The sequence below is a fragment of the Myodes glareolus genome, chromosome 16 (assembly GCF_982192425.1).
Source record: "Myodes glareolus chromosome 16, mMyoGla1.1, whole genome shotgun sequence".
Classification (NCBI taxonomy): Eukaryota; Metazoa; Chordata; class Mammalia; order Rodentia; family Cricetidae; genus Myodes; species Myodes glareolus.
This window is the reverse complement of record NC_142041.1, coordinates 31,643,997-31,657,816: the sequence shown is the minus strand read 5'-3', so window position 1 is coordinate 31,657,816 and position 13,820 is coordinate 31,643,997. Positions and strand designations below refer to the sequence as shown.

The 13,820-nt window shown below is 48.6% G+C and overlaps 2 protein-coding genes across 2 annotated transcripts; both read right to left on the bottom strand.

The window, feature by feature from the left end:
• Positions 1–3,696: 3,696 nt before the first annotated feature.
• LOC125391370 (olfactory receptor 13C2-like) lies at positions 3,697–4,647 on the bottom strand. The gene has a single exon (XM_048420726.1). The coding sequence runs from the start codon at positions 4,645–4,647 to the stop codon at positions 3,697–3,699; it is 951 nt and encodes a 316-aa protein (XP_048276683.1).
• Positions 4,648–11,359: 6,712 nt separating this feature from the next.
• Positions 11,360–12,298, bottom strand: Or13j1 (olfactory receptor family 13 subfamily J member 1). Its single transcript, XM_048420593.2, has one exon. It carries the CDS (start codon positions 12,296–12,298, stop codon positions 11,360–11,362), a length of 939 nt encoding a protein of 312 aa, XP_048276550.1.
• Between the last annotated feature and the right edge of the window lie 1,522 nt (positions 12,299–13,820).

Genomic DNA, 13,820 nt, shown 5'->3' with positions numbered 1-13,820 from the left:
CCAGGAATCAGGACTGACTCAGCCAGAGTGTAGAAGGCAATGAATGGGGAAGTGAGTGGGGTTGCCACATTGCCAAGCTGTGAGGAAAGTTTTGCTGTGGTTATGAGTGCCCATCTTTGATTCCTTTCCCAAGACACTCATTCTGTCTGGTCCCCAGTCACTAAAGTACTTAGGACACTTAACATAGTGCCCAACCTGTTGCACATATGACAGACAATGGTCACGACATGTTTGGAAAGGGTTTCGATGATGGGGAGTGAGAGAGGCAGGAAAGACTGGTGTTTAGGAGCTGTGAAGAGTGTAGCGGGCCTGGAGAGGTGTGTGTGCCGGGCTGATGAAGGCAAGCAGCTGATGATGCTGTGGACAGATGGGTACTGTGGGCTTTACAGGGAAAGGGGAATGAGGAGCCACTGGAAACATTTAAGCAGGAGAATGGGCAAATTGTTTTGATGGCTGGGTGAAGGGTGTGTCTGGGGGAAGAGCACAGTGTCAAAGTTGCCACACTAACTGAAACGGAAACCATGAGGGCTCCTTCACATGGCACCCACAGGAGGAGGGGTCTGTCTCAAGAGCTCCAGGAGACAGACTTCAGGGCACCTAGCGCCCAGTGGCACATGTTGTGTGGTGGGGTATGAAAACCCAGGAGGGCCTCTCTCTCTTTTTTTTTTTTTTTGGCTTGGGTGATTGTGCCAACACACTTGTGATTGGGGAGAATGAGTACAGTTAGGGACATTTTGGATTTGAGGTGTTTGTTGAATTTCCAGGGGAAGCAGCAATAAGACAGGACTGGACCCTGAGTTGTCTGCTGACTTGGATCATTGGGAGAATCTAAGATCCAGCAAGCCTAGCCTGCCTTGGACACATGGCTGTGGCCAGCAGTTGTTACTGCTTCCTCGCATGTATCTGTACATGCAACCAAGTTCACTGCTTGGAGCATGCCTAGAAACATGGGCTCAGTGTCACCTGGTGGTGATGTGAGAACTTCCATGTGACAATTTAGTTTCATAGTCACATAAGGAAAGCCCCATTAGAGCCATGGGGATGAGTTGGTGACACCTTGCCCCAAAGGAGCTCTCATGTCAGTAAGGATGGGATTGATCCTAGTGAAGGGTCCCAACAAAGTGCCGTAGGAGATGAAGAAGACAGCCTCCAAATGCATCAAGAAAGAACCTATGAAGGAGATAGTGTCTACAATGGCTTGAAAACTTGACCTTGGTGTGATTCCTGAATAGCATGAGTAGAGGGGCGGTAAGATGATGTCATGAGAAGCTGACCCATGTTGGGGGGAGGTCATGCTGAGTATGGGCCAGACTCCTAAGGGCCTTGAGCCAAAGAACTTTAGACTTAGTACAGTGTTGGTGGGAGGCCATAAAAGGCGATGCTAGGAGTTTGTTGTAGCAATTGTGGGTAGTTAACATACTTAACCCCAGAGGATGCTAAATTGTATCAATGTTGCATTAAGGAATGGAAACAAAACACTTTCTCTTGACTTAAAATTGTTCTTATTTTTTGAGATAGGATCTCTCTTTGGAGCCCTGACTGGCCTAGAACTCACTCTGTAGACCAGGATGACCTCAAACCCATGAAGATCTGCCTGCCTCTTCCTCCCTATGCTGGTATTAATGGGATGCATATATTATACTCTATTATCTTGAATTAATTTGACCAACAATGAGCCAAAATTTGAAATCTTCACCCATCTGTCTGTAGTTGCAGTTACTGGCCTATCTATCTATAGTCTGTCGTGTGTGTGTGTGTGTGTGTGTGCGCGCGTGTGCGTGTGCGTGCGTGTGTGCGTGTGTGTGTATGTGTGTGTCCTATCTGTCCTGTGTCTGAATGTGCTTGTCCCTGTGTCTGTCTGGTCTCTGACTGTTCTGTGTCTGTCTCTAAAAACTGACTTTGAACTATATTTTATATAATAGTACAGACAATATGGCATTGGGCAAAAATGAGGGATTTTTACCAAAATATTAGAGTTTAAAAAGGAAGTAATTTTACTGCTCCCAATTGACCCAGGAGAGTAAACGAAACCACACAAGTGTTACCCACCTCTACCCACATGTTGCTTTCAGCATTTATGGTGATCTTCTGTTTAAAGTGCTTCCAATCTGTTAGCTGTTTGCAGAAAATGATTCCCACAACATGCATTATTCTGGGTCAAGAGCATGACCAGTACCTAACAAAGAGCAAAGCTATGGATTAGCTTAGGTTGAGAAGCTGATTGCATGAGAATTCCAAGTCCTATTAAGAATGATTTACATTGTCCTCTAAAAGGCAGGTTAATTTTTTTTTTCCCCCGAGACAGGAATTCTCTGTAGCTTTGGAGCCTTTTCTGGAACTTGTTCTGTAGACCAGGCTGGCCTTGACCTCACCTGTCTCTGCCTCTTGAGTGCTGAGATTAAAGGCGTGAACTGCCACTGCCCAGCATACTTAATGCAATTTTTTAAAAAAAGATTTATTATGTATACAGTGTTTGACCTGCATGACAGAAGAGGGCACAAAATCACATTATAGATGACTGTGAGCCACCACATGGTTTCTGGGAATTGAACTCTAAACCTCTGGAAGAGCAGCCAGTGCTCTTAACGTTTGAGCCACCTCTTCAGCCCAGCAGGTTAAACTTAAGCTGGATAGGACAGCAGGTTAAGTCCCCAGTCTTAAATAATCTCAAAGGATAGTACTTACATTACTAGTGGTCTGCCAACGGTTCAGCCTTTGGAGTATGAGATATGTTCATATAATCGTTATCAGTAAGATTAGACTTCCACAATCATAGCAGTAGTTCGCGAGACCCATCGAGTTGGATCTCTGCATTTGGCACCGGGCCTGAAGCTTTTACAGGCCCTTTGGACTGACAGTTAAGGGCATGAGAGAAGGAGAGTAAAGGTGGGTTAGAGCTGAGACAAATGGAAACTGTGTCCAGCTCAGTCTTAGATGTATCAAACTTAATGATACACACGGCCTGGAGGAGAAGCCGGCACCTTTTGGCCCATAGCTGCACTTGGTCCAGCCTGAGAACAGCTCAGGGAGGAGATCTGACTAGAACTGGACGGACCACGAACAATGGGATTCAGTGTATTAGTAATGGGAGTGCTCCTTCAGGGCTGGGTGGTGCTCCCTTTGGCTTCCACGTTTCTGTATATGCCCCATGGGCAAGTCTAACCAAACCCATATGAAAAGGAAATTCTGGAAAGCACTGTGTTAGCCTCATTTGGTTGTCCTGGTACAAAATTGTTGTAAGCTAACTGGAACTTTGTTGGGGTGATGAACCCAGTATGGGTCTGTGAGGAGAGATAAGGGCAGAGGAAACCAAGCCTGACTTCCTCTTGGGCTGACTCTCTGAGTCCTCTTTTCTTCTCTTCTAGGCATGTGCCAGGCTGGGCTTCTCCCCGTATGTTCGATGTGGCCACCTGTGGGCCAGTGAGATGAAGGGTGGGTGCAGCCTGTACCACTTGTCAGTGGAAGCTGTGAGAGCCCAGGCAGGCTGGTCACTGTAGTCTGCTGCGTTCTGGATTGAGACTGAGCTGTTGTCCTGAGTCCCAGAAGGGTGATGTGGAGCAGAACCCCAGCCAAGCTTAGTAGACCTGAAGCGTGAGTGAGAAACAAACCTTAATGGTTTGTAAGCCACTGAAACATTGAAGCCATCTCCCCAGGAGAACGTAGCCTCTTCTGGCTGACAAAGATGGAGGCTAGGAGTTAAAAGTGGGACATTTTCCTGGTGAGGAGACCTCCCCGCAGCAGGCCGGTCATAGCTGCTTTCACTTCCATGTTCCTCAGACTGTAGATGAAGGGGTTTAGTGAGGGTGCCACAATCCCATAGAATAGTGTGATGATCTTATCCACACTGGGGTCTTTGGCTTTGGGCTTGAGGTACATGAAGGAGATGGTCCCATAGAAAATCACCACCACTGTGAGGTGGGCAGAGCAGGTGGAGAAGGCTTTGGTCCGGCCTGCAGCAGAGGGTACCCTAAAGATGGCAGCTAGGATGAATGTGTAAGAGAGGCATATGAGCAGGAGTGGGGCCATTGTTAGGACAGTTGTAGCCACCATTAATATCAGTGCATTGAGGGAGATGTCCCCACAGGCCAGTTTCAGCACTGCCAGGATCTCACAGAAGAAATGGTTGATGACATTATGGCCACAGAAGGGGAGGCGCCAGACAAGGATGGACTGCAGCAGCGAGTTGGCAAAGCCCGTCCCCCAGCTTAGCACTGCCATCTGCACGCAGAGCTGCCCGTTCATGAGTTCTGAGTACCGAAGTGGCTGGCAGATAGCCACATACCGGTCGTACGCCATCACGGCCAGGAGCAGGCACTCCGTAGCACCCAGTGCCAGGGTCATGAACATCTGCAGGGCACAGCTGGGGAAGGAGATGGTCCTTTGGATGTCCAGGAAGTTGAGCAGCATCAGAGGTATGAAGGAAGAGGTCCCGCAGATGTCTATGAGAGAGAGGTTGCTGAGAAAGAAGTACATGGGGTTGTGCAGGTGGGGGTCCAGCCCAATCAGCCCCACAAGGAGGGCGTTCCCCACTAGCGTGGCGCCATAGATGCTCAGACAAAGCACAAAGAGGACTATCTCGAGGCCATGGTGCTCACGGAGTCCCAGCAGGACATACTCAGTCACAGCTGTGTGGTTTGCCCAATCCATCTCCTTCCTCCTCTTGCCACCTGGACCACACAGCTCTGGCTGCCTGGGACCTGCAGCAGGTCAGCCTCTCTCCAGAATTGAGTTCCACCAGCTGTAGAATGAGAGAGCTGGACTTTAGATCTGCAGCTGGTTCTCTCAGCGGCAGTGCTACTGACATAGCCAGGGGAGAATGTGGCACACTCGGGTCCCCTAAACCGCTTTCCGTTCTCCACAAGTGGTGCTCAGATTTTACAGGAGACTCATGTCTGACATCTTCTTTTGGAATCTAAAGTGATTCTTTTTGAGATAATGTCTCCCTGTGTAACCCAGGCTGGCCTCCAACTCTCCATCCTCCTGAGTGCTAGTATCACAGCAAGTGCCACCACACCCTGCTTGTCCAAGGTCCTTGACCGTTCAAAGGAAGCTCTTTTCTAGATTACTTCATATGACAATAGCAAATGCCCATAGCATTTCAGCTTCATTCATTCCGTGGGTATTTTGGGGGTACCTACTCCAAAAGAAAGAAAGGGGGGGGGATTCACACTTGCCATGGTTACTGCCCAGCTCCCTGACTGGGCGAGATGAGCTCTGGAAGGTAGGTGTCTGATGGGTGCTGTCACCTAGCATAGAATATTTGGCTCCAGTGCGTCTCTCTTACTACACATATAACGTGGATTTCAGAGGGCTCTCTTTAGAGACTGGCTAGTGGGGGGGGGGTCTCTGCCATGTGGAACATCACCAGTTATAAATAGGGAAGGACACACTGGAACATCTTTGCCAGCGGGTAAATGCTCAGACCCAGAAGTATGACACACTGTATGGATATCTACCTGCATACCACTGGGCCTGGGGAACCCCGACACGTGCTCAGAGGGGAGAAGCAGCGAGGCTGCAGCATGACAGTACCTGTTTGGGCACCATGGCATCTCACGACCCACGCAGATCCAATTGGGCATGGTGGCACATGCCTGTCACACCACGAAGGACACCGAGGCGTGAGAGCTGTAGGTTTGAGCCAGCTGGGCGACATGGAGAATTCCAGGCCAGATTTTTAAAAGTGATTGCAGCGTCTGTCTAGATGCCACACACTGTTATGGCCCAGGAAAACAGCGCATTCAAAGAGATGTGACACCGAGTGTCCCCAAGAACCATACCTCTTCTTTCATTCTACTGTCTAACAACTCAAAGAGGCAGGAGAAAGCATGGCTGGGTCCTGGAATGGAGGGGAAGAGATCTCAGTTTGTTTTCTGACTTTCGTTCCTGTTCCGCTGTGCAACTTTAGCCAAGTTCCTCCAGCTCAGAAATGGAGTCATCCAATCAGGTGGTCTCTAACACTCTGTAACCTCCCTAATAGTCTCTCACATTGTTCCAGAAACCTATAACCTTGAGATCTGGCAGACCAGTGTTATTTTGCAAGGTAAATATCGCATAAGTCTCACTGCTGGTGAATCTAATGGTAACCACTTAATTCTTAAAAACGCAGGCTTCAAAAATTATTCTCATAGAAAGAAAGGGAAATAATGAAGGCCCTATCTTTAAACTACCTGGGTTTGGGATTTCGGCATCACCGTTTCTACCACCACCATGTGAGAGGTTAGTGAGAGGGGCCTTGAACTCAGGCTGCCCTGGCCCACACCCAGTTTGAATTGCTAGAATATCACCTCTTGCCCCAACAGTTTTTGTTGTTGTTATTTTTGTTTTGGGGTGTGTGTGTGCATTCATTTGTTTGAGATAGGGCTATTAACTGGTCTGGAACTTGTTATACAGACCAGGCTAGCTTTAAATGCATGATAATCCTCCTGCCTCTGTCTCCCAATCTGGGATTGTAAGTGTGCACCACCATGTTCCATTTGCCAACCGTTGTTTGAGCCTCGCTTTCCTTACCTGTCATAGAGACGGGAGTGCTTCCTTGCAAATGGTGATATTTTCGGAATGCATCAGGGTGCAGTTAAGCTTTTAGTACAGAGCCTGGCTCATGGCAAATACTTACTGAGCATGGATATTCTTTTTATCATGTAATAGGTACTTTAGCTTTTAAATGTCTTGAAGAAAGGTTACTGAAAAGAGCATGCTAGATGAATTCCTTACCACAGACTTCGTGTTGCAATCGCATAAGAAAAGATGGAGTCTGGAGTCATGCTAGCTAACCTGAAGCTTGTGGGAGCTGGTGCGGTAGTCCTCAGTTCCTAACTAGCAGATGCAGTGTGCTAAGGTGGGTCAGGCTGAGGGGCCCCAAGGACCAGCGTCCTGGTCCCCTGCCACACAGCCCACTTGCTCCCTTTTCAGGGACCACGTAGTCCCTGCCCAATTTAAAGTTCAACTCTACAAGTTCACAAACTTTCAGGTTTGCCCGTTGAGGGACTCGGGCTCCTGGGACTCCAGGTTCCTTGCCCTGTCCCAGAAGGTCCCTGTGGATGTGAGGTGGACAGAGAAGGTCGTACCTTGTTGTAGCCTTGCCCCTCGCATGCCACAGGCTCTGGGGCAGGGGTGGTCCTTTCCTAGGCCTGGGTGCCTATACTGGAAAATGAGTTTTCTTCTTTCATGATTGCTGTGTGGTCTTGGATCTATTCATTCATCCATCCACCCAACTTTGAGGAAGGCTACTTTCTGGAGGTGTATGAGACCCCTCCAGGTGCATGTAAGGGGTGTTTTAAATACTTACTTACTCCAGGCAGGAGAATTTTTACAGGTTTTCCCCTTCCCTTCCTGGCCTTTTAAAATAGAGACACCCTTCACCATTTAGATACTAAAATACAGTTGTAAATAAGACAGTAGAATTTATAATTTCTCATATTAGGCCATGGTACATCTTCTGGAATTTTATCAGGAATACATGTCAAAATGATGGCTAGCCCTGATTTTCTATCTGCCTCAGGAATGGTCTAGGCCTGTTTGCTGCCTGGGAGATGCTTAAACGTAACAGGTCTGAGACCAGGGTCAGTGTCTCCTCAGCTTCCCGCTGCTGCACTTACTCCCTGTGCCACAGTCGATGGCACCTCTACCCAGCCAGGAACTCCCCCGAAGCCCACAGTCTCCCCTCTCCCTCACCTGTCTCTGCAGTGCCAGTTAGTAACGGTGAATCACACATATTCCCATGTATTTCCTCCTCCTAAATACTTTACTCATGCCTGTCAATATTCCCAACTCTTCTCCACCTCCTTTTCTCTCTGCTCCCACGGCTGAGGCTGCATCACCAGCTTCCTCACTCTGCCCCCCCCCCCAGAGCCCATCTACCGGGGAGCAAGGTAACCTCCCGCTCCATAAAAAGAACACCGTCATTTCTCAGATCTATTTATTTAGAAATTGTGAACAATATTGAAAAGGCCAAGAGAACAGTAGTTATCTGTAACCCCATAGCCCGGGGAGGAGGCAGCTCTATTAACATCTCATCGCAGTTTTCCGGAATTTTCTACAGACTTAATCATATAACCATGAGACAAATAATTAAAAAATAAGATTAGGGAGGCACTGAATGCAATGTTTCCTGATCTGTCTTTTCCCCCTCCTGTTGATTACATCGTGATAATTTCCTGTCATCTAGTATTTCTCAAAAAGTGTCTCCTTGCATCTGTGTTGCAGTCTGCCATTGGACTCCACCTGGATTTATTTAAACATTCTTTTCCAATTGGACATCAAGATTGCAACATTTTTTTGTATGGTGGACTAATGTGTTTTGTGCTGTAATTAATATTCTTATATATTAATTAATATTCTTATATATAAATTTTTAACTGTGTCCTGGTCTCTCTCTCTCTCTCTCTCTCTGTCTCTCTCTCTCTCTTCCTCTCTCTCTCTCTGTCTCTCTCTCTCTCTCTCTCTTTCTCTGTGTGTGCAGGCATCTCAAGTAGCCCAGACCTATCTCAAACTTGCTATATGGTTGAGAAGTGCCTTTAACTTCGGATCTTTCTGTCTCCATCTCCTAAGGGCTAAGATTACAGGCATGCGCCGTCATGCCCTTTCATGTACCCTTCATTTTTTCCCCTTAAACTAGATTCCTAAAAATGGCAGTGCAGAATTAAAAGATCTGGAAGTTTTTAAGGTCCCTGGTTCATCTTCCCACTTGCTATAAAAAAGTTCATATTGATTTATTATCACTTCCCACTCCTTACTTTGCAATAGGCACACGATCAGGAAAAGCTGATTCACTAAGTGTGTAAGGGAAGATGGCATCCTGTTAGTGACTGAATTAAAAGTCGTATGACCTGACTGCTGCCAGCCCCCACCCCACTCATGCATGCTCAGGAGGTATTCAGGAGCAGTGGTAACTTTTGGGCCTCTGCTAACATCAGCTGCAGTTGGGAGATGTAGCCCAGCATTACAAGTAGTGGCTTGAGAAGATCTCTGCCTAGGAACCTCTACTTGGGTAAAATCGAGTCCTTGGTTCACCACAGGAAAAATATTTCATCAAGAGTCAAAGAGACACAGAGGAAAAAGGCATACAGCTAAGGTGGGTGCTAACTAAAGAGAGGGGAAGCTGTACTTAGGTGTCTTTACAAGGACACACAAATATCTGTCATGTAATTTATAGCTGGGCATAATAGCACATGCCTTTAATCCCATCACTCAGGAAGCAGAGGCAGTCAGCTCACTATGAGTTTGAGGCCAGCCTGGTCTGCATAGGGAGTTCTAGGCCATCCAAGAGCTACATAAGACCTTGTCTCAAAAATAAATAAATAAATAAATAAATAAAACAAATAATGTAATTTATAAAACTTATAGATTAAGCAAAATTTGAAAAAATGTTTATCTTTATGTGTATGAATGTTTGTCTGCCTATCTGTATGTGCACCACATGTGTGCAGGGTCCATGGAGGTCAGAAAAGGGCACTGGAACCCCTGGACCTGGAGTTACACACAGCTGTGAGCCGCAGTGTGGGTGTGGATCCCATGTAAACACAGTAAGTGCTCTTGACTGCTGGGCCATCCTTCTAGCTCTTATTTCTTATCTTCAAGTTTTTCTTTTGTAGATGAAATGGTAAGGTGTATTAGACGTAGAGACGAGAAGGGAATGCTAACATTTAAGTTCAAGGCACATCTGTTCTGGTCCTAAGTAAGCTGAGTTCTTGATTGTTCTATGGTCTTTCTTTCTTTCTTTCTTTCTTTCTTTCTTTCTTTCTTTCTTTCTTTCTTTCTTCCTTCCTTCCTTCCTTCCTTCCTTCCTTCCTTCCTTCCTTCCTTCCTTCCTCCCCCCTCCTTCTTTCCTTCCTTTCTCTTTCTTTCTTTCTTTCTTTCTTTCTTTTTTCTTTTTTTTTTGGAGACAGGGGTTCTCTGTGTAACCACTCTCTCTATCCTGGAACTTGCTTTGTAGATCAGGCTGGCCTCAAACTCTCCAACTCTCAGAGATCACCTGCCTCTGCCTCCCAAGTGCTGGGATTAAAGATGTGCACCACCGCTGCTCAGTTTGGGCTCTTGACTGTTTTGAACATCCTGTTTGAGATGTCTTTAGAAAAATGGCCACTGCCTCATCAGCTATGTTCAAGTTTCCTGACTCTTGGCCAACTGGACACTCAAACTAGATCCCAGGAGGAGCAGCTTCTGTCCCTCGCCCTGCTCCTTAATTTCCTCTCTCTTTGTAGCCTGGCTCCCGGAGAGTCCCAAGGGAAGGAGACAGGCCCAATAGGGCAGCAGAAGCCTTGTGTGGGGCTGTGGTGGCCTGCAGCCAGCTGGCAGGAGGGCCGGACTGCTGCCTGGAGGGCACTGTGGTGCCGACGATGCCTGGCACTGAGGCCAGGGTGGGTGGAGAGTGGATGTCCTCAGTGACTCTGAAGCTTCGTGTGCTCTAAGCTCTCAGAAAGGAAAACTGGGGAGGCTGAGCAGCCAGCAGGGACAGCTAAGGAGAGCTCAGGGATGGGGTGAGGAAGGTACAGCAAGCACCCTCAGATGAGGCAGGAATACCGGAAGCTGCAGCTACTGTGGGGTGGGGTTGGAGAGGAATCCCAGCTTCAGGTTGCTCTGGGTGGTTGGTGTCCTGTGACCAGACAAGTCTGGGCTCTTGTATTTTTGAGCCTAATTTCTACCTCTCCTCTCGTCTCCCAGAGGACTGGGCCTTACCTAACCTCTGAGGACTTCATCTCTGTTCTGATTTGGGAAGGACCCTAAGCTATCATGTTCATGTACATTCTTCATAAAGGTGTTCAGGAGCCGGGCGGTGGTGGCGCACGCCTTTAATCCCAGCACTCGGGAGGCAGAGGCCGGCGGATCTTTGTGAGTTCGAGGCCAGCCTGGTCTACAAGAGCTAGCTCCAGGACAGGCTCCAAAGCTACAGAGAAACCCTGTCTTGAAAAACCAAAAAAACAAAACAAAACAAAACAAAACAAAAACAAAAACAACCCCTCCCCAAAACCCTCCCCTGATGCCCCATTGAAAGAGAGACTCAAGAGGGCAGTTCTAGTGATTAGTATTTATCTGTTTATTTGAGACTGGGTCTTACTATGTAGCACAGGCTGATATCAAGTTTACCATCCTCCTGCCTCCGCTTCACAAATGCTGGTATTATAGGTAGGAGCCATGGTACCTAGCCAAGGCTGAAGTCTTAAGATCAGCTGGGAGGCTACTATGGAGGCCCAGGGGCAGATGCTGGGCACTAGGACAGGGCAGGAGCAGAAGGCCCTAGGTCAGGATTAGAGGGACTTGGCGCTGTGTCCCCGGAGTGGAGGTCCCCATAGTTCTATGCTCGGCCTTGTGGCTGTGTTGGCATATGGTGACCCACTGTCCATGCAGAGCCCACCCTTCTTCACCTACAGGCCTGTCGACTGCCCCAAACTTTCCTGACAGCCTCCTTCACCTCCTTGTTCCTCAGGCTGTAGATGATGGGGTTCAGCATGGGGGTGACCACAGCGTAGAGGACTGTGAAGACCTGGTCGGAGATGTGGGCCTCCTTGCTCTTGGGTTTCATATACATGAAGATGATGGTGCTATAGAAAAGCAGGACCACAGCCAGGTGTGCTGAGCAGGTGGAGAAGGCTTTGCGGCGCCCGGCGGCTGAGGGCACTCTCAGGATGGTGGCCAGGATCAGCATGTAGGACAGGCAGATGAGGGTCAGGGGTACAGGCAGGAGGAGGATGGCGCCCACCAGCAGGAAAACATCGCTGACCGATGTGTCACCGCAGGCCAGCTTCAGCACAGCCAGGATCTCGCAGGTGAAGTGTCTGATCACGTGGTGGCCACAGAAGGGCAGCCTCATGGCAATGACGGTTTCTGTCACGGACTTAAAGAGGCAGAGTGCCCAGGAGGTACCTGCCAGCATCAGGCAGAGCCTCTGGCTCATGAGTACAGGGTACCTGAGTGGCTGGCAGATGGCCAGGTAGCGGTCATAGGCCATGATGGCAAGCAGCAGGCACTCTGTGGAGCCTGTAGAGAGGCTCAGACACATCTGGATGGCACAGCCAGTAAAGGAGATGGTCTTCCGGGACGACAGGAGGTGGACCAGCATCAGGGGCACGAAAGTAGATGTGTAGCAGATGTCCAGAATGGAAAGATTACCCAGAAAAAAGTACATGGGTGTGTGTAGGCGGGCATCCAGTGTGCTCACCGCCACAATGGCGCTGTTCCCCAGCAGGGTCACCAGGTACATGGATGAACACAGAGGAAAGAGTAGGTGCTCCAGGGCCGGGTAACCAGAAAATCCCTTCAAGATGAACTCGGAGACGGCTGTTCTGTTGCTGGGCTCCATACTGCGGGGTTCTGGCTGGATGCGCAGGGTGGTAAGACCACAGAGATTGTTAAGGTCTTTCCCAGATTGGACACACTTTCTGGGATGTTAGGACGGTCTCCACATCCTCTGTAGGCTCCAGGGCATCCATGTGAAACATGAGGATGATTTAGAGCAGAATCTATCAGATTCCCTACGACGGTGTTCACGGAAGCATGAATGGGCAGTCTGAAGAGTCACTGTGAGCCAATGCTGAATGAGGGATAACTTGTCAAAGCCTTTAAACGGCTAATGTTTATTGGCGGCTCTCCAAAAGCCAAGTAGATTATGTGCTCCCAAACTTATGTGACCCTAGATTCCTTTTCACCCTTTCACCTATCACAGACAAGTGATCTACAGAGTTTGGGAGCCGATGAACTGGGTTGGAGGTCCTTAAACTTGAACACACACTGGACTTTCTTGGAAGGCTGTCAAAACACAGCTCGCTTTCCTCCCAGAGTTTTTGGCTTAGGGGATCTGTTTGCTGCCACTGCTCTACTGGCCCAGGCACAGATGTCTCTGAAGGGTCCCCCTGGCTTTGCAGCAGCCTCTGAGTCATCGCTTACACCGTCCCCACTATCTGGAATGTCCTCATTTGTCCCTCTGCGGTAGTAGTCGGATTTGTCTCCCCACATCAGCTCTGGTCTCCACACTCTCTATGCTTTGCATCTCGGGTGCGTGGGTGGGTGGGGGCTGCTGCTGGCCTCTAAGCCTGTGAGTGGGCATCCATCCACACACAGAGATGCTCTGTCAGCCGCTCTGTGTGGGCTGAAGCCTCAGAAGTCACCTCTTTGTGAGCTCTCTGGTGGAAAGTCAAGGGGCCCTGGAACCCAGTCTCCAGTCTTATTTTCTCCCAGTCAGGACAAAGGATGTTTTGGCTTCCTAAGCTTCAAGGTTATTAGCACAGAAAGTGCCCTGACAAGCTCACTGGGGAGCTCTCTATGGCAGATGGGGAAACTGAGCTCACACAGTGCCTGCCAGGGAGGCGAGTCTCCAGGAGAGTCTGCCAGAATTGTGTCACCTCACCATATGGAGCAGACATTTGCCTTCAGCAAGCCCCAAACACCTGCTCTCCTAGTCGGACACCCTCCTGCTTCCTCCCCATAATCCTCTTACCAGCAAAAAAGCAGATTTTATCCCTTTCTCGGTGTCTCTGAGCACCTGGGGTGATGCCCCCATAACATGGAGCTTAGTGCCCAAATCCACCTCCTCTCTGAAGTTTCACCTGGAGACTGTCACTTCTTTTTACTTGCTTCTTATTTATTCTTCCCCAAACCAAGAAGTAACTTAGGACCTGCTACACACCAAACACTGTGCTAGCATTAGGGGGAGAAGTGAGGACACAGACTGAGTACTGACTCCAAACCCTTCCCAGGTAGAGTTCTCCACTCTCCTACGCCTGACTTTCCCTCTGTCTGCATGCCCTACATATAAACTTTTGATAATGGGGTGCTTGAAGGGTCTCTCTGGGTCTCTGACATACCTCATGTCAAGGCTAGGTAGC

What these genes read in the sequence shown, in the direction of transcription:
- LOC125391370 (XM_048420726.1), bottom strand. Translation starts at nt 4,647, where the DNA reads ATGGATTGGGCAAACCACACAGCTGTGACTGAGTATGTCCTGCTGGGA.
- Or13j1 (XM_048420593.2), bottom strand. Translation starts at nt 12,298, where the DNA reads ATGGAGCCCAGCAACAGAACAGCCGTCTCCGAGTTCATCTTGAAGGGA.